Source organism: Dendrobium catenatum, unplaced genomic scaffold (genome assembly GCF_001605985.2).
Source record: "Dendrobium catenatum unplaced genomic scaffold, ASM160598v2 fragScaff_scaffold_124, whole genome shotgun sequence".
NCBI lineage: Eukaryota > Viridiplantae > Streptophyta > Magnoliopsida > Asparagales > Orchidaceae > Dendrobium > Dendrobium catenatum.
This window is the reverse complement of record NW_021318586.1, coordinates 449101-470684: the sequence shown is the minus strand read 5'-3', so window position 1 is coordinate 470684 and position 21584 is coordinate 449101. Positions and strand designations below refer to the sequence as shown.

Below are 21584 nucleotides of genomic sequence, written 5' to 3'. Positions count from 1 at the left end.
CATCTGAGAGTGTCCTTGCATTCTTGAATCATGACCTATTACATGTACTCTCAAGCCATCCTCATTTTTCTTTCCTAATTCCTAGTCTGCTAAACATTCCATATTACACACAGGAGGTAGCAGAGGTTTATAAAGGTTAGAGGATGATGTGGTTGAGAACCTCTTTCATTCAGTTATTTTAGGGATTAATGGATTATGATTTCCTAGTTAAAAGTCTAAAAAGCCTTATCATATTTGTGGCGAACATTTATTTGTTGAACTAGAACTGAAATCTTGTTTTTAAATTCATTTATATAGATGCACATAAAAAATACTAATCATTTATTTGATGGAATGAACAGTACGAGTAGTGTTGCTTGTCTAGTAAGTGCTAGGAGTATGCTCAGTTGTGTGGTAATTGCAGGGATTTTTCTCACCTTCCCATAAATGTCATCAGATCCTTCATTTTTTATGTTAAGTTGATCTCATTTACCTGGCAATTGACCTTACCATGTATTCTGAGGATGCCTTGTATATTTTAGGAGTGATTTTCATGATGGACTTCACATCTTCAGGTTATGTGTTGATCCATAATTTTTTTTTTTATGCTAGGATGAATTTGCCAACATATTTTGACAATGAATTCTAACTTAATCACTTTCATGTGTGTTTTTCTGGTTTTTAGTGATTTAACATTTTAACATTAGTTGGCAATTCAATATCTGGAATTTATGAGCGAATTCATACTCTTTCCAGGCTTCACGGGTACAATTTCCTCAACGTAGTCATATTCAATCCACCCAACAATTTCAAGCAAAAGAAATAAATGAGCATTTAAAGGATTTGACTGCAGAAGTATCTATGTCCAATAGATGTCAAGATGCTGCAAAAGAACCAAGTTCTCAAGCTGAGCATAGGTGCTGTACTCTAAGTATGATAATTTGTCAAGTTTTCCAGATTCTGAACATTTGGGTGCTGGTCTGGAATCATTTCAAAATTCAAAATTTAATTACTCCGTTTTCCTCTTGGTTGGCATTTCAGTTTACTATTTTATGATTTTCCTTGCATGTCTTCAGTTGGAGGGGCAAGCCTTTTAATTTTGTCATCATCGTCACAATTATTAAAGTTAACCTTTATGATTTTTTATTATCAAAACATCCCTGTTAATTGCAGCTCATTGGCTTGGTTGTTTTGCTTTGCTTTCCAAAAACCTTAGAATGTTACTTTGGATTTGTGCGAGGACCTACAACATAAAACCTTTTTTTGAGGATATTCATCCTCCATTATTTCATGAATACACCTGCAGAGTTACACGTCCTTTTCTTTGACTGTTGTATATTTATTATGCTTAGCATTGCAGCTTCACATCTTCACCAAACCAAGAGTCTAGTTTAGAATAACCATCCAAAAGAGTTTATCCATTTTTTGCACAATGCATCTGAGTTCTTTGATAAATGTTGCTGTTTATGGTTAGGCACTCTGCTAGCCTTCATCTAATAGTTCTTTTTCTTTTTGGCTGTTCATACTTTGTGGGTAAATCTTATTGTATTTGAACATCGTGTATGTGATTTTTTTCTTAAATATATTAAAGAATATAGGTTGATCGTCATGTATGTGATGATATTTATTTCTTATGCCATTTCTGTTTTTCAGCATCATTCATAAGGCCACCAGTGTCATGGAAGTTTTGATGGAAACTTTGAATGCCTTGACTCCTAGACGCCCTGAGGTACATGTATTAATGAATTTAACATCTTATAAAATGCATTGTTGTTATTGTATGGAATGCATAAAAAAGATATAAAAGCATTTGATAAAATATTTAACTGTGTAAATGTATGACATTGGGTTTTCTTAGTCGAACAAACAAACCTCCATATGTTATTCTACTGTTTGACTAGTCACTTAACATACTTAGTGCTTATGCATTATTGATAGCATCCAAGCCTAGATAAGTTTTTGATGTTTTTCTGATAACAATTTGGTTTAGATATAAACTGCAGAGCTCAAAAATATTTTCTTTTATAAATGGAGAACGTGTTAAATGTGGACTTATTTTTATCGATGCATTTTTTTGATAAGCTGTGAATGCCAATTTATCGGTCAAACTACAGAAGATATCATTTGATACTATTTTGAATATAGCTAACAATTACCTGCAACAAAACAATAGTATAATATGCAGTATTTTAATAAATATTGATTTTATGAATGGGGCTAGAGCAACCTTTAATTCTGGGAATTAAAGGTAACGAGTTATTGTTCCAGAAACAATGTTGCTTTAATCTTTGTTTACAGTCGCTTTGCTTGACCTTGCATTATGATGCCTATGCATTGATACATCTCTTTTAACTGATTATGTAAAAAGAGATAAAAAAGGGGCTAGCAAATTAAACAACTTTCAGAATGTTAGTCTGTTGACCTGCTACACGATCAAAAAAAAAGAAAAAAAAAAAAGAAAAAAAAATGCTTACCTCAGCCGCACGTCGCAGACACGTCCGCGACATTTCTCCCACGACGCACGACCTCGCGTTGTTAAAGAGCCAAGGAGAAGAGGCCTCGGCCTCTTCCTCTCTGACTCTCGCAATCGCTCTCTCTCCCGACGCTCTCACTCTCGCTCTCTCCTCTTCATCGCTTCTTCGGCTCCTTGTGTTGTTCGACTTCGCTGCTTCGACGACGTTTCCTGTCTGCAGGATCAGAAGTTACGACATTGAGATCGCAAGTAACAACGTGAGCTCGAAGGCTGTGAGGGTAACTTTCTCCCTTTCGACGGCTTCTTCGGCACTTCGGTGGCTGTCCGACCCCGCTCGATCGACGACTTCTCCGGCTCCGTCGTGCCCGATCGACTTCGCTCCCTCTTCCGACATTCCCTAGGATCGGAAGTTCCGACACTTTGATCGGAAGCTTGAACAGGAGCTCGCTGGCGTGAAGATAACTTTATTAAAATTAATTAACACTAATTAGTTATAATTAACTACAGATTAATTATAACTAATAGTTTTAATCAATTTTAATAAATTTAATTAATTATCTTAATTATAAATAAATAATTAAAAATAATTTACTAATTAATTAGCATTAATTATAATTAATTAAAAAAAAGAGAAGAAGCATGCCTGCCCTTCCCGCCTCGGTTTCCGTACCCTCTTGCCTCGATCCACGAGCAGCCGTTGATCCGCCGGTCGCCAAAGGTATAATTTATGGAACTTAGTCTCTCTCTCTCTTACCTCGACCTGCATGTCGAGTCGGTGGTCTTCCCATGCACGCTTTTCTCTAGCGTGGTGGGAGGGGCAACCGGCGCAACACCTACGACGAGGTAGGCGAGTGACACTCGGTTCCAAATCCTATTCTCAACGTTAGTGTCAAATTGGGAAACCAACTCATGCACGCTTTTCTCTAGCGTGGTGGGAAGGGAATCCCGTGTGGTGCCTATGACGAGATCGGGATACCCATAAGTACCCGCTTGCGGGGAAACGACTGCTTCTCTTTTGCAATAGGTACCGAAGACCCATGCACGCCTTTCTCTGGCGTGGTGGAGCAACAAAGATTTTACGGCCGCGGTGTCCTCGAAAGGGGGCACCTATCGTGCACGCTTTTTTTTAGCGTGGCGGGAGGCCCAGTTTTCTCGAAGTTTTCCCCTAAACAGGGGAGACGTCGGGAGGTTGCCGAAATTTTGGGTGAAATATTACTCTACTCGGGACCTGCTTTGAACTCAAAAGAACAAGCATTGGGACTCAAATGAACATGAACTTAGGACTTGTGGACTATGGACTTGAACTTGAACAGAACCCAAATGACTAATAAAAGACCGAATCCAAGTTAAATAAAATTAGATTCGAACCAAAATTCAAGCCAAATCGAGTATTCAATTGAAATCAAAAGATCTCCAGAAGACTTCGAACAAAAAGTGAACATGAAATTATACTTGCAATAACTTCAGAAGACCCGGAACAAGCACTTGAACCTATACTTAAAGTTGAGGACTTGGACTGCATGGGACACTTGAACTTGTACTTTGAGCTCGAACTATATAACATTAAGTGGGGGTTATGAACTCCTACTCAAACTCAGATTGAACCTAAATTCAAATCAATTTGAACTCAAGCAAGAACTTGAGTTGGACTTCAAGAAGACCTGTACATTCTCGTTTGAATCGCTCTTTGTGGCTTTTCATTTACTGAGGTGTTCTTGCTAGTTGTTTTGTGGCATTGGGTTGTATTGATTGAATGTTTAAGATCGTTAAAGGCAAAGCTTGAAGTAGTTTTCACGGTCTTCTTAAAATGTAACCAACAAAGGAGGACCGGCCTCTTGATGTGATGCTAACCAAAGATAACAAGTCTATTTGCTTCATAAGATGCAACGACGATCTTCCGTTTGAAATGGGATTCAAATAGGAGAGGTTCATCAGGAGCCTGAATCATGCTTCAATACAAACAAACAATGGGGGACTCGTGGCGAACAAGACCTTGATGCATGAATTCCTACAACAATCTCTACAAATGCCTGTTGATTGAGATGACGATATGGGAGACTAATGATGGAGGATCCGCCTTCCTACAAACAAATGCAACCCAACAACAACCACCCGAGATTGGTGAAAGGGTGGATATGATGCAGAGATAATGGGTCTTCTACAAATACATTCAGAAGGTCGTAGGTGATACAGCGGTCCCGAGCAAATGGATACTCGTGGATAACAATAGTGGGTATATCGTAAGCACAACGAACCACTGTGGACACAAGTATGGATATCACCTACGACAGTGATGGTCAAAATCTACAAGTACACCAGGTACAAAGGCAGCCCAATGTACAAAAAAGGACACCCCTTGCAAAAGGGAGGAAATGTTTGAACAAATTAGAACCAAACTTTCGGGTGTTCCAAAGTCTCTTCTTAGTTCCATACATGAGAAGAAAACTGTTATGGTGTCTACAAATACCGAAAATAACGGTCCGCTACACCAAAGAACCTAAAAAGGGTTCTTACCAAATCAACAATCATTGACTCCAAAGTCCAGAAAGTCTCGTCCCCGGTGAATAAGAAAGGGGGAGTCAACATCAAGACACACGCCACTGGATCTGCAACATTTATACAAGCAGACAGAAGGCGTCTACAATCTACAATGCAATGCCACCGGATCTGCAACACTCATACAATCAGACAGAAGGCGTCTACAATCTATAACGCAACGCCATCGGATCCGTAACACTCGTATTAGCGGACAGAAGGCGTGTATAAGCTTTCAAATGAAAAGTTGTGTGCATCCAAATGATAGTTATCTACACAACTACAAATATTTTAAAGTACCCATGCACATGCACTATAATTTGTATACACATAGGTACACAATGGGGTACGTCTAAATCAATATAAAAATCATTCGCATGGGCCCCGGCGAGCGTGTTATTGGTACACACGTGACGCCTAGGGATGCTGCGCGGGTCGATAAGTAAATTTTAGTTCGAACCCGTCCCTTCTATACGGATCAATAGAAGTCGACAGGGTTCGAACCTTTAAACGAATACACGACTGTGGCGACCAGTGTATTTGTTTCAATACATTCGTATTAGGTATTCCAGGCCTACAATCAAAAGAATTCACTAAACAAAAGGCATGAAGCCTACGAAACCCGATCCTCCTAAATAGAGAAATAGGAGTAGACAGGGTTCGAGATATTGAATAAATATGCGGTTACGAAGTTGACCGGAATATTTATTTTGTGCATTCATATTCGGCCTTCAAGGCCTACAACAATATGAATTCACTAATAAGGGCATAAAGCCTGCGAAACCCGATCCTCTGTCGACAGCCAGACAGAGTCGACAAGATCCAATCAAATAAAGGGAAATGACCCCAAACACCCCGATGATGGCCGTGTTGAATGTCTATCTCAACCGGAGGGATTAATTTCAGGCATTTTTAAATGCCTCCCAAAAGTCCAAAATCCAAAATTTCCAAATTCCATCCTAAATGTCCAGATATTTAAATCTGAAATTCAACTATCAAACACTTAAAGCAAAATCCATCCACCCTCCGCAACAGTTTGTCGAGGCGGACAAATTCAAATATAACTTCAGCTCACAAAGAGCCAAATGCCTAGTCGAAAATATCACTATGATCCATTCTCAATCAATCTCCTGCTAATAAGGACGTGGTACGTGTCCCTAACCGGTGGTTTGCCGCCAAATGGCACCGCAGGATAAACGGTTATGATCCGGGGCCCTCTGAACCGAGTGGTTTTGCTCCAAATGGTATCACGAAATACCAGTTATGGCCAGCGCTGTTACGCTCCTTATTGGCATCAAATCCTTGAGATATGAATCAATAGGATATGATCGATAGGGCACAAAGCCCTCTGTTAGCTAAGGTAGATTCAAATTTGTCCCCTTAGACAAACATTCAACCCCGGTCTACAAGGTCCCCTTGGACGAAGCAACCCATGGCTGCCGACAAGGATCCTTCTGTCAGGTTGGGTCGACTACCTCCTCTGACTAAGTAGACCAGGGACCATGATGGCTCGGGACGACGGAACCATGGGATCTTGATCGGGTCTATCATCCATTCCCCCGCCATCCGCTTTAAGTTCCAGAGGGTGAAAATTCCAGTTTTAAATATCAAATTTATCAAATCTCCTAACCCAAATTCCAAACATCTGAAATCTCCCAAATTCCAAATCCATTTCCAATTTTCAAATCCCAAATTCATGCTGCTACTATATGCCAGATACCACGTATATTCTGCGTATATGATCGACGACTAGCCTTAATCGAAAGTTCTCTCTCGTGATCGGGAGGGGTAATTAACTATAGTGGCTTGCGCCTATAGGAAACCAGAACTCAGATCATAAAGTCCTCGCAAAATGAGGGCGAAATCTCTGGGTAGTGTCTTATCTACAAACCCATCTGCCTTCCAAAATTTACCCCGGAACTAATCCGTTAAAACTCCCCTCTCTCAAATAAAAGCACAATAAAAAAGTGCGTGGCGAGGGAGGTCGGGGCCGAATTTTCGGAGCCCAAAACACTATTATTGATTTCAATACACGAATCAACTAAAATATGTTACATATATCAATGAGAACAGATAGCATTTTAGCAGATAAAAACATTGTAAAACCATAAATTCTTGTTCATGATTCCCAAAATCTTCTAAGAAAGAGAAATATATGGCAAACAGGTAGGAGTCTTCAATAACCATGGTTGGTACTTTAATGTCGGGCAATAGACAAAGATGTGAGCAACAACTCTGCAATAGCCAAAAGACTGGGGCTTCATTTGGGACAGTTTTTTTACTGCTTTCTAAAGCTGCTCTCTAGCACAAAAATTTATAGCTCAAAAAAATTTTGTATTAAAAAGCTACTTTAGAAAGTAGTAAGAAAACTGTCCCAAATTAAATCTAAATTTTCCATTGCTGCTTCAGTTCAAATTCATGTATTTACCATAACATTGATCATATAACGGACAAACCTCTGGATTATGTAGTCTAATTTGTCAACTACAAGGTTCTGGTTATTGACTTGCAATGACTGGAAAAGTTAGTTAGAAAGCAAAAAGAAGATTAGCTTATAAGGAGATGGAGGAGTTAATAAAAAAAACAGGATATTAAAAGGAAACCGAAGAAGCTGTTGACAAACAAGAAGTTAAAAAAAAAAATCAGAACAAAATGAAGAGCATGAATGCAGGAAGAATGAGATGAGTGTTAGAATGATGGATTAACCAATTGTAAGAAACTCCTTAAGGGCCAAAGAATTAGTTGATGTGGAACATGGAAATTAAAAGGAAAAATAGTGAAGGATAGAAGAAAAAGATGAGCGGAAGAAAAAAAAATTGAAAATCCTTACTAAGTGACAAAATGAAGAAATGTGAGTGGAATGGGAAAAATGTTAGAACAATGATTCAACTAAGAAAGAAATTTCTTAAGGTTGAAAGAATTAGTAGATGTGAAAAGTGAAAACTAAATGAAAAATAGTGGCGAAGTGAACAAAATGATGCTTTGAAGAAAAATATGAAAATCCTTGCAAAATGAAGAAAGGAAGGAAATGTCGTTAATAGAGGGTGAAAGTTGAGAAAGGAGTCGTCGTATCTTAAGGAATCATTGTGAATGTGATATGCCAACAAGGAGAGCCACTAGCAGCAAGAGCAATAACAGGAGGGGCGGCAACAGGAGAGGGCGCAGTTGCGGGAGAAGGCCTGGACCAACCCAGCTGGCCAGTCCAGCAAGAGCCGAACTAGCAAGGCTGAGCGGAAGCAGGAGGGGAGCCAGAGAGGAAATTCGGCTAGCTTTGTGAGGCTTAGGAGAGCTGTTATGCAAAGAGGAGTAATCAAGGGAGAGGTGTTTTAGAACTTTTTTATCAGTAAGGTTTTAAATTAGGAAGGTTCCAAATATGTTTATTGTTTGCTAGGAAGAATTTAACGAGGGAGAATTTTATTAGGAGAATTCTATTTAATTAGAAAGATTTCCTAAATTATATTTATGTTGATTAGGAAGGTTATATTTATTCAGAAATATTTCCTAAATTATATTTAATTGTTTAGGAAGGTTTCCTAAATTATGTTTATTTGTTTGAGAAGGTTTCCTAAATTATATTTAAATTGTTTAGGAAGGTTCTATTTAGGTTATTGCATTCTAGGGCTATTTAAAGGAGAGTAGTCTATGGTTTTAGGATCATGTTATTGATGAGTTTGGTGAATGTTTGTTGTTCATTGTTTTTGTGAGAGATTTTAGGAGCGTCTAGAATTTTGAAGAGAATGTCCTCTCGAAAGAGGATCATTTTATCTTGCTCGTTCACATCTCTTTTCTTATCAATAAAATCTGATGGTTTTGTTGAATTTTTCCATTTGTTCGTTGATTTTTGGTGCTCAAGTCTTATCAGAATGTTATGCAAATATCTCTACTATGGATGGTGCATAAATTGGCATTCAGTGTGATGGGGACATCGTCAGAGATTGCGACACATGTACCATCAGGAGATACCGGAGATCGACGGCCACGATCATGACCTTTATTTTCATCATTTTATGTAGTAGTTTATTTGATTTTTATGTATGCTCCATCAACTCCCGGCAAGAATGCATGGACGTTGGATCATTAACGGCCGCCCACCGCTATTCCAAATCCGGCTTCCTCCCCGGCGACGAGTCCTCTCGGGATTACTTGTCTATTAGTGGCATCGTTGAGTTTACTTACAATCCTCCTCCGCTAGCCCCTATTTTCGAGAGCACTGAAAGGACCTCAAGGTGAATGATCTAAATTTTAAACGTGTGGCTTTAGTCGTAGCTATTTGCATTATCAAGTTTATTTTGGTTATATTTTGTAAGACTCATGTAATTCTTAAATGTAATCACCGCCGTTAACATAATCTATCACGAAGTTTCTTGAATCCAAATTGAGAAAGCTAGATTTTATCGTTAACATTGCAAAGTTAAACTCTCATTAATCTTTAACGTGCAATTCATGTTCACCGCATGTGGTTTCACATCACAGTGTGTATAGGGATGATTGACATTTTCAAATATTAAAAAAATATTATAAATAGAAACACTATTTGTTCTTAACTTGTAAAGGGAAGTGATGCAAATAATTATTGAGAAGGTGCTTCATTGTTATGATGTTTTGAGGGTGAGCACCTCTCAAATAAAAGTTTTTATTGCAAGGTTTAAAAAGGTCATATCGAAAACTAAGACATTTTTTCTTAGCAAAGAGATGCATAAGCTTTAAGGCAGATCAACGTGTAAATAATAATAATAATAATAGTAAAAAAGCTCATACAATTACAAATAATTCTTAAATGTGATAGAACATTGATATATTTACTTAGCATATCATCATATACCACAAAATCACTTGATAAGAAAAAGAAGGCAAATCTCAATTTTAAAAATTAATGAAAAGTTAAAGCTTGAAATGATATTCAAGGCAAGCACTTAAAATTTTATATATACCATGAGTATCAGGATCCAAAGTGGCCTTTTCCTCATTTTTAACATCTTTAGAAGAGTTATCTCATGCAACAGTTTTATCTTCCTCTGATTTAGTCTCATTGACATCTTTAAAATGTTCTTCATTCATTATATTTTTTTCTTACTCTCTATATTAGTTAACATTGGATTTAATATAATTTAAAATAAAAAGTAAATTAATAATACAATTAAGTAAACATAACCCTTTTTTTGCACCTCCTAGCACTTCAACTTTGAGTGTCATAATTTCAAATTATATATTTTCTTACCTCCTATTCTTATAAAAAAATAACAACAAAATATTAAGAAAAAGTAATACTTTAAAGAGAAATTCAACAAAATCTATTAAAAAATAATGAAATGAAAGTATAAACAAAACATCTTCCAATAACTAAATAATCATCATTTCAACTAGTAATTCAATCCGCATAACCTTGCTCATTATTCATTTCTCCTCTATTGTCAATTATTTGTTAATGTTAGTGTCTATATGACACCATCATTGATGACAATTATATCAAATTTGAATGATTAACTTGAAAAATGCGTTGATAGCTGAAAAAAACACAGGCCTTCCTAAATACCTTATTGAGACTAATTATTAGTTTGCTAGTGGTGAAAATTATTCATTCTACCGTTCATCAAAGTATTTATTTATATGATCAGATTATAGTCACATTTATCAAATTTCATTCTCCAAGTCATTCATTAATATTATAGCAAGCTCAAATGATCATATTATATATATACTAATGTTGACGTATATTTTTGCTTCGAGCCCAATTCATCCAATATCGAGACAATTCGAGCCAGACTGGGCTCGATCGTTCTCAATCGACTTAATTGATCATCATCAAGTGTCAATTTACCCAAATTGGACCTCAATTTAATCAAATTAAATTCAATTTTACCAAATTAAAATTAAATCGATCGAATTGACCCTAAATCGGTCCAAATAGAAATCAATCAAGTCTCGTCAAGCCAAATTTGACGCAATTCTGAGTTTTACAAACTTATACCTCACCCGAGGCTAAATCAGCCCGACCTATGAACTTACAACCCTCCCTGGAAAGGGCTGTTAGCTAATACAATTAAACACTTTTAAAACCATGGCATCCGGTCTCAGTACATATGAATACATATGAATGATATGGATGACTGTTTTGATTTAAAAGAGAAGACTTACAACTTAGCTTTTGAGCTGAGATGCTTTACCATGTGGGTATGCAAATACTGATTAACTAAATGTAGATTTATTTGTTATCTAACCCTTAATGTGTACATGAAACACATTAGCCATGCATGCTTATTTTGTTTTGAAAACTTGGCTCATTAAAGTGAGTTATGCAAATGTTTATTTGGAAAATTGGTTATCCTATGATTGATTTTAGATTGCATACATGTTAATTAGTCGAAAATTTTGTTTTGTCCTAAGAGCTTACCACATAATAAGTCCAAGCCACTCTCACTAAAAACAAGTGATGAAAATAGGAAAAAATAAGCATTCCTAATGAACAAGTTTATTATATATGTAAATCAATCACAAAAAATAAAGTCCAGTCCAATTATTACAATTTAGGGAATTTAGTAAAAATGGTAGCTGAGTTGCTTTCTTTATACAACTTAGTAACAATTATAGACTCGACCTGGGAGTCTTTAGGTTTGGGCTTCTGGTGCATCCAAGGCTTCACCTAGGAGGTTCGTTCTTTTGGTTCACAACTCCTGTAATTATACCCTTCATGTCCAAACAACTTTTTAAGTCTATTAATTTCATTTTAATATATAAAAGACTCAAAACCTACAAAATAATGAAAAGTTAGGAAGCAATTTATAGTTCATAGTATATGAAAGGAAACCATCAAATATTTGCCTGACACTTAAGAGTGCCAAGCCAGTTTCTATCTTTTTGGTCATGCCTCTTTGGGGGTCTTAAGCAACATTTATAAACATAATTTCTTTTATTAAACATTTCTGGAATAGTTAAATGCAGTATAATAAATCATTATGTTGAGCAAAGTAATAAGAGCATAAAAGTTATCTAAATTTTTTAATAATAATATTGAACATTTAATTAAATTAAAATTCATATTACAGGACAGTTCATATCATAGATTTTTTCGAGCCTAAACAAAATCTCAAAGAATTTTGATCCCTCATGACTTTTTTTGTGCTTATAGCACCATATCATGCTCGCAGACACCAAAACATAATATTTTGACATCAGAACATGACATTTTGCCATTAGAATGTGGCATTTCAATCATAACATGACTTTTTAACCACTAGAATATACCGTATATGCACAAGAATATCTTGCTTCTTTTATATCAACTCTTTCTAGAACCTCTCAGTTACACATAATTTAATCACATAAAAACATATTTCATCACATTCTAGCAATTTAAGCGTAATTGAGCTCATATTAGAATTTCCCAGTTTTCTATAATTGTAGGCAACAAAAATTCTTATTGAGTAAAATTTCATAGTTTCAGAATATAATCAAATTATCAAGTATTATAAAACATTGTTTTAAGACTTTGATCATATAACATTATTTTTCAAAGTTCAAATTATATTCTATTCAATAAAAATTGCCCAATTTTTCAAAACACCCGGTATAAAAATTTTCAGAATATTCATAATCTCAATCGCTATAACATATAAAAAGTTATGCGGTGAAAGTTTTACCAGTGCAAAGTTATCATCTTTTTTTGGTAATGAAAATAGAATTTTAATCGATTTTTTTTGAATAAATTTGTCTTTTTGAAAATTGAGATAGACATAAGATGACGTACCTTGATCCGAACAACTTTGAAGAAAAAAATAGTAGTGTTGAGTTAGTAGAAAAGTATAAAGCTATGTATCTACTGTGAAAGCCACCCTAAGCCAAACCTAATAGGTAACTTCTAATTGAAGTAGTAAATTCTATTCAAACTAATTCATTGGAAGAGCCTACAAGGGAAGTAAAAAACCTTAAATTAAAACTACAAGAAACTTCCAAGTGAAGTCGTATGACCTACCCCAAATTAAAACCTACAAGCAACTTCCAAGGGAAGTCGTAAGACCTATCCCAAGTTAACACTACATACCACTTCCGGTGGAAGCTGTAAGATCTATCCATAACTTATACTACAGGCTACTTCCAAGGGAAGCAGTAAGCTATGTTTTAAATCAATTCTTTCGGGCAACTTCTAAACAAAGTCGTAAGCCCCGACGTCCCGGGAAACTCCTAAATGGAGCCGTAAGCCCCGACTTAAATCTAAGTCTCCTAACAATTTGTAAATGGAGCCGTAAGTTCCGATCGAAATAAAAAATTCGAGCGACTTCTAAGTGGAGCCGTTAGTCTCGTCCAAAGAATGGGCAACTTCGAAGTGGAGTTGTAAGCCATGACCTAAATCAAAATCTTTGGACAACTCCTAAGTGGAGCCGTAAGCCCCAAAACAAATTCAATCTAAACATCCGGGCAACTTCTAATGGAATTCGTAAGCCCCGATTTGAATTAAACATATATGCAACTCCTAAGTAAGCCCTAAATTAAACCAAACTACTTGATAACTTTTGAACGAATCCACAAGCCTCAAACTAAATAAATTAATGAGTAATCTAATAAATATAAATCCCAAACCACAATAAAACCACTTAATCTAAACATTTTAGTTTACTTGGGATCCCTGAGAAGAGACAACCCATGATAGTTAATCAGATCCCTTGGACACTACGATGAACGATTGTTAGTGTTGGTAGACTAAAAATTTTTGCTATTCTCGGGATGAAAAAACCATGTGATCTTGCTCGGGTCTACCTCCATTCCCCATAAACAAAACTAAAATATTTTTAAACTAATTAATCCTTAATCGAGAGTTCTCTCTTACGAAGTAGGAGGTATAATCAACTATGAGGGCTTGCGCTCATACAATCATCATAGGAAATCTTATTAACTAAAACTCAATTTGCCTTAGGAGAATGAAATCCTACGTCTGAAAAGCAGGGGTCATAAAGAAACATCATTTTTCTTGAGCAAACAATCATGTGTCGCTTATTAATCCATGTTGTGTTAACTCTAGTCCTTTCAAGGAGGAGGATTTAACTTGAAATTTAACAAGAGCAGCATTCTCGAATCTCATACTTAGGTTTTTTATTATATCAGTTAGAGCACATGCTGTTTATTTTAAACTTATTTTTAAAAGATGTGCTACTTTTCATTATATTTGCTCGATGCACTTGCATGCTTTTTAGTGCACTTATATAGTGTGTTTGCATGCCTTGTCCATATTAGCATGCTTTTTTATGCATTCACACATTGTACTTGCACATATTTCAATATATTTAAAAATTATTTTTAATTTTCATTGCATTTGCATAGCATATTTGCTTGTTTCATGTTGCATTTGCGCGTAAGTTTTATTTCAGTTCAATCTTTGCAAATTTAATATCTTTTTTTTTTTTGTTAATTTTATTATATTTGTATATATATTTTTATCAACTTTATATTTCAAAATTCTTTTTTAGTTATATTTTGGTCCCATGTTAGTTAAAATTTTGGTAGCATCTCATTATCTTCCCTATATACAGGGCTTCATTGGGTATGTTGGTTTGTCATTCCACACCAAGAAAGACATGCATGGTATGTATCGTGTGCTGTGTCTGTAGCTTTCAATCTCACCAGCCAGGAAAGGCAATGTATGTTTTTTCGGGCATCTTCTTACAAGTCTTACCGGTTTGCTACCTGTCAAGAAAGACGGTCAAGGGTATTTAATTTTTACCTCGCCGTGCTAACAAAAGCATGCTTGAGAGCCACCCATCGCATCGTGAGTGTCGGTTACAAGTTTGCCCGTTGGCTAAGAAAGCACACATTGGTTCCACTCGTCGTGCTAAATGTGCTAGTTTTCGAGGTTTTAGAATTATTAGGGTTACTAGATTGTTACATTCAGATGTTGGACAACGAGGTTGATATTGGCAAAATGGTGAGGCGAGGCAACATACGAAATTTTATTTACTTATCTTTTTTTTTTCTCGTTTTCTTTTTTGAGATAGAAAATGAGAGGATAAGGGGACTTTTCTGTCTTTCTAGAGAAAGAAAGGGAGATGAAGTGAGTGTTCTCTCATTCTAAAGAGAGGAGGGGTCTACCTCTCTTTCAAGTGAGGAAGATAGGGCTAGGTGATAGAGCAAGCTAGAGAGAGAATATTATGTTTTCTCTCAAATTTTAAAGAGCATAGAGTTTGAGAGGAAGGTAGTGAGGTGTTGGAGGGAGAAGAAGAAGAAATAAGGAGAGCGAAAGAAGAAAATGAAGAAAGGAGGAGAGCAAAAAGAAAGAGGAAAAGGAGGGGGAGGATAGAGAGTGAGGCGGCTAAGGCAAGCGACATGTGCAGTTCATCAATTGGGTTGGCAATGTGCGTTGGCTGAGCATGGTCAGGCATGGCCCGTGGGTCACTTGAGGGCGTACGTGCGAGGGAGATTGAGAGGAGAAAGGGGGGTCGTGTGAGGGTTGGGGCTTGTGAGGTGCGTGAGTGTTGATTGGGTTGGGGAGATGTGTGAGTGGGATGTTGAGTGGAATGAGGGAAAAGGGGTTTGGTAGATTTAGGGTTTTGTTCACTCTTTGCTTTACTTTTTTTTTACTTTTTCTTTTTTTGTCTTTTTCAACTTTTCCAAAAAACTATCAAAGGACAACTATACTTTTCTTGCATTTTTTATTTTTTAATCATTATATATATAATTTTACATTATAACTATAATTTATTTACATTAATTGCACATTGATTCGTTCACCAAATCCTCATCATTCGCACATGCCAACTTGACCTTGGTTTGAGTGTGTAAATTTTCATTCTTCATTGATAAAAATCTTGGCCTATATGGTATCAATCTTAGCTTTTTAGTTATTCCGAGCCCGTGGCCATTGTCCATTTCAACATCAGACACTATTTTGATGATTTTGATTTTACGTCGAAGCATTTAGGGTGGCTTTCGTGCAACTTTGCGACCTTGATTTTCACTTTTACCGTGCATTGTCGAATCAAACCCGGAATTGGTATCAAATCAACATTAACATACCTTTGAATTACATTTTTTTTACTTAAAGCCCACCAAATTAATTCTCGTGGTATTTGATGATATGCCTTCTCAATATAATTATAAACCATATGAAGTTTCTTTTTTTTTTTCGGCTCTCTATATCATTCATGAGTTACTTTAGCACAAAAATAACAATCATATTGGATCATTCAAGCTTAAAATAAAATTTTTTGTCCAATACAAGATAATTTTTAAAGTCTAATAAAGGCTTCTTGACTGTCAAAATTGATATGGAACAAGCTTATGATAGTATGGAGTGGTCTACATTAAGACAAGTTTTGGAGTATTTTGGGTTTCCAATCAAATTTTCAAACTTTATAATGGAGTGTCTCGTGGATCCAAGATTTTCTATCTTGGTTAATGGTAGTAAATCCAATTGGATTGAAGCAAGGAGCGGATTTAGACATGGATGTCCCTTGTCTCCTTATTTATTATGTGTTCGCAATTGCTATCAAATGCTTTTCTAGAAATAAGTAGTAAGATTGAATTAAAATTTCTCCAAATGCACAAATGATATCTCATTTGTTAAAACTTATATGTAGATGATATTCTTATTTTTTCTGAAGTAAATACAAAAAGTGTGAATAAGGTGAAGAACATTGTGGATGATTTTTGCAGATGCTCTGGACAAAAGGTGAATGAAGATAAATCCTTTATTTTATTTGATAAATCTGTTAAAAGAAAGTAGAAAAACATATTTCACATATTGTGGACTTCAAAGCAGTAAATGAAATGAATTTTATTGATTTGAAGATTGCATTGAGAAGATTTATTGTTTCATATTTTCAGAATATGATGGAAAGGCTTTGAATAGAATGAATGCTTGGGGAAATAGATTTATCTCCTTAGACGGTAGATTTGTTCTTGTTAAGATTGTGTTTCTTTCTCTTCCAGTTTTTCTATCTACTAATTCATTAGTTCCTATTGGATTATTGAATGATTTAGATAAAATATGCAGGAATTTTATTTGGCATAAGAAAAATGGCAAACAAGGACTTCATTATGTAGCTTATGATGTGCTCTGTAATACAAAAAGCAGGGAGGTCGTGGTCTTTAGTCAGCTGAAGGTAAAGTGGGACCTTTACGAGCAAGACTACCTTGGAATTTTATTGACAAACCTGATTCACTACTTAATAGAAACCTGATTGCTAAATATTGGGGAGAGGTTTGAAATTCTAAGCTTAAGAGAGGATGTTCGTCTACGTAGAAAATTATTATGAATGGAGCTAAATATCTTCAACCAATTGTGAGATGGAAAGTTTCTACATGTGTATCTATTAATATATTAAAGGATGTATGGATTCTTGATAGAAGCATCGATCGATGGTCTACGTTTGCTGTAGATTTTAAAGATATTGACATCACTGTTGATAAATTATTAGCTGATGGTGAATGGAACGAGATAGAGTTGTAGAAATTATTTGGCGAACAGTTGGTTAAGCTTATTCAACAAAATCTGATTTGTCCGGAATTAATATCCGATCAATTGGAACTTAAAAGGCAGATGTCTGAGAAATCAATTATTGCTTTGGCTTTTGAGGCTTCGTTGAAAGAAGATGTGGATGACAATTATTGGAAATGGATAAAGAAACTGAAGCTCAAATCACGTGTGGAGGTATTTTGGTGGCGCTTATTTTGAAATGCAATTCTATCTAATGATTTTCTTATGTATAGAAGATTACTTGATACTAATGTTTGTCCTAGTGGATGCCAATCAATTGAGACTTTGGAGCATATAGCAGTAAAATGCTTGAAGCTTATTCAAGTTATTGAGTATCTTAATAAATGGGGATTTCGGATCCCTGTTTTCCTATCCTTTGCTGAATGTTGTGGGTTTGGAAAGATTAGCTAGTAATAATTCTTATTTTATTAATATATATGGTATAGTTGTTTTTTTTTCATGGAAAAGTAGAAATAAAGTTAAGCATGGGGGAAATGAAGATACTTTGGCTGGAATAGCTACTAATTTAATTAGTTATGCTATTTCACCTCAAATCAATTCCATTTTGGGACACCGTGGTGTTAATCAGCCCTCACAGCTGTATAATAATTATTGGCACCCTCCTCCTGAATGGATTAAAGTTAACATTGATGCATCTTTGTTAAGATCTTATAAAGTAGAAATTGGAGGAGTATTTAGAGATCATAAAGGAAGATTCTTGTTGGCGTTTGGTTTCAGTTGCTTGCATTGGGATATAACTCAGTCAGAAATGTTGGCTGTTCGATCATTGAAGAAGATGATGCAAGGATGGATGTTTGAAACCAAAGGGATTATAATTGAAGGTGACAACTTTAATATTATCAAGTTACTTCAAGATTCTATGAGAAAAGTGAATTCGGATGATGAAGATCTGTGGATGAAAGAGTTGTATTTTTTAAAATATTTCAATGATTTTTTATTTCTTTTTCCTAATATAAGTTGTAATAAGTTAGCTAATTTATGTGCCGACTTTTCTATTATGAGTGATTTTTATTGGGATGATGTCAGTTGTAATAAAATTCTTCCTTTTCATTTTTATTGAGGAGGAATTTGATAGATTTTCTATCATTTTGTAGTTTGCATTATTTGCATCAAGACATTTTTTTAAAGATGATTTTACTTATTCAAGTGGCTTTCTTAACTATGACGCCATTTTGCTTAAACCTGATTTTAAGTAGCTTTAAGATTTACAGGGGGCAGCTGGTGAGTTCATTCTGGATCTCGTTGAACAGTGTTCTTTTCAGAAGCAGAGAGTCATGCATCTTGTGATGACCTGCCAGTAAGAAGCTTCGGTTATTTTTCTTGTAATTGCATCCTTCTCAGAATTTGTCTAGTGCTACATGATGTGGTCATTAGCTAACTTTATCTTACAGATTTACCAAATATTTCAGTGGAGAGAGGAATTTTTTTTTTTTTTTTTTTAATCTTATTGAATATGACAAGTTAGAGCTGTTAGAGCAGTAAATTGAGCTCCAAAATGCATTCTCTTTGCAGAATGCATGTTGCTGGATTGATATGTGATGCATTTTGATGATATTAAATAGTCTCTATTGTTAATTAGTGAAAAGTAATTGTAGTTAGTAATATCTGACGGCTTCATCTTCTCTATATAGAAATAATAAATAGTTATCCAATATGAAAATAGAAATTCTCATCGCCTGAAAGTTGAAGCTGAAAGCATGTTGTTATAGCCAAATATATTAAAAGCTGCAAAAGGTAGATTACATACTGAATTGAATTTTCATTCTCATAGTTTTCTTCTTATGTTGTTTAGTTGACTCATCTTTAAAACTTTCAAGTACCAATAGAACATAATTAATTAATGACACCTAATTATATACTTGCATGATTTTCTGTTCAAATTTTTATTTCTGATGTTTGGATCGTAGCATTGTGTTACTGCTTGATTGTGGTGTGTCTCGGGCCTTTATATTAAATTAAAAAGAAACAAAAACATGTTCCTAAAAAGGTCTGATTTTATTGACCTTTCTTAACTAAAATATAAGTTTTCTGTCATGATATGGACGTCATCAGACAAATTCTTTCCAGAAGCTCTTCAGTCATTTGTTGCCATATCATTGGCAGGAGTCTAGACTAAATTTTGGCAGGCCTTGCAATTTATCTTTAAAATATTATGTTAATCCTATCAATCCCATTTACCTTTTCTAATCTATCTTCAATACCATCATCATGAGGATGATCATAATTTAAAAAAAAGAGTGAGGATGATCATAATTTGAATTATCTTAGTTTGGATTTAGAAGTTCTTTATCACTGGTCTGCTTTGTTTAATTTGATTCTACATTGCAGAAGTAACTTCTAAACTTGTCACTGTTGGTTTGTGAGATATCGTACCTATTTCTGTCTTTAGTACTTAACTATCATCTTTCCATACCATCACATTTCTAGTTATCAGTATTGAATATTTTTATATCAATTTGCTTAGTTTTTTAATTTTATTTAATTTGTTTTGTAATCATTGTCATTTATCAATTTGTTTCTTAGCATGTGTAAAATAGTTATTTTTTTTTTATTATGATCAAGCTTGTCATTGTTTTTAATGATAACAAATTATGTCTACCATTTGAAATAGTTGGCGTTAGGTTAAAATTGAAGAAGATTGATCATGAAATAAAATGACATTTCTTGGTCATCCTCTCAAGACAATTCCTCCCATCTCCTCTTAATTATGAGGTTCTTTTATTTTTGGGTTTCAAGAGATCACAACGTTGCATGATGCTCAATCTAATTTATCTTGTCACTCCATACACCCTCAAAATGAACTCTTAAATATTTTCTCACAACGTTCCAATTTTCTAGTCTAATGTTAACCATGCGAAATCTCTTGGTAGTGTCTTATCTACAACCCATCTGCCTTCCAAAATTTACCCCGGAACTTAGTTTGTTAAAACTCCCTCGCCGAATAAGAAAAGCGAGTGGAGGCCGGGGTCGAATTTTCGGAGCCCACATCTAAATTATGAAAAATCTACTAGTTTAGTGTTTCAATTTATCTTTTTTTTTTTTAATAATACTTATTTTACAGTTTGTTGTTTTCTCATCATTTGTGCAGCCAAAGGCTTTTTCCTTCACCTCCAGTAGTCACCTGCTACTTCCACTACAATCTTCCACCTCTTCATACGTTTTTCTATAACAAGTTCAAAAATAAAGAAAGCAAGTAAAAAATGTAAAACAATATTTTGAAAAGTTAACAAATTTTAAATCTTGAATTTGAAATGCTTAGAAAGTTTTTAAAAGGTGAAATTTCAAAATTGATTTTTAATAAAAAGTTAGATTAATTTGAAAATTAGTTGTAACCATGTTCTTTGTTCTTATCGTATCAATAAAACATTCCATCCATATTTAGAATTCATCCAACAAAATATCCAAACATCTATTTAATAAAAATTTTAAGTCACCTGCTTTAAGATTCAATTCCAAAGTCTCCAATTCAAGCTTTCATCTTTACCCCATTGCATTTTTTTCTCCATAATTTTCTCTGATAGTAAAAAAACCTAGTTAGCTTCTCCAATCCTCAGATAATATCACCTATTTCTTAAAAGCAAGTTCTACCAATTAAACACAAATCAACCTCATTGAATTTTCTCCCAATCTTATTAATATAACCCAACCCATATGACCCATCTCGTTAGCCCTCCTGTTGGACCCATTTTAACCCAACAATAAGAGAAAATTTAAAATGCCAAAAAATTTCTTGTTTTTTTCACTTACTGATGTAGGACAATCAAATGAAGTTCCTTGAAGGCCCATCACTAGATCAATTACAAAGATGAACCTTTGGAAGGAATTTTAGTTTGTAGTTTTATTGTTATTTCATTTCGTTTTGTATACTTTTCATGTACCTGTTTTTGGGTGAAGTTTTAGGTGCTATTCATTATCACAAATTGAGGATTCATAATTGTATTCAAAGGTTTGGAATACTTTTTATGATTGTAGTGGTTTACAGTAGTTTCAACTTTCAAAATAAGGTTCCTTGAGGAGCTTACCCATTATGGTTTGGAGAAATGCTTTTTATATTTCCCTATTTTTGTACAACACTTAATGTATTATTTATCTGCAACCAAAATCCAAATACGC

The 21584-nt window shown here is 34.9% G+C and overlaps 1 protein-coding gene across 7 annotated transcripts in view; it reads left to right on the top strand.

Moving 5' to 3' along the window:
* The window catches only part of LOC110098592 (TOM1-like protein 5), a 60421-nt gene that overhangs the window by 24293 nt on the left and 14544 nt on the right, over window positions 1-21584 (top strand). For all 7 annotated transcript variants that reach the window (XM_020825456.2, XM_020825453.2, XM_020825455.2 and 4 more), the window contains 3 exons: window positions 736-896; window positions 1633-1708; window positions 18683-18768. In XM_020825456.2, coding sequence (XP_020681115.1) covers window positions 736-896; window positions 1633-1708; window positions 18683-18768 — 323 coding nt within the window. The remainder of the gene's footprint in view (window positions 1-735; window positions 897-1632; window positions 1709-18682; window positions 18769-21584) is intronic.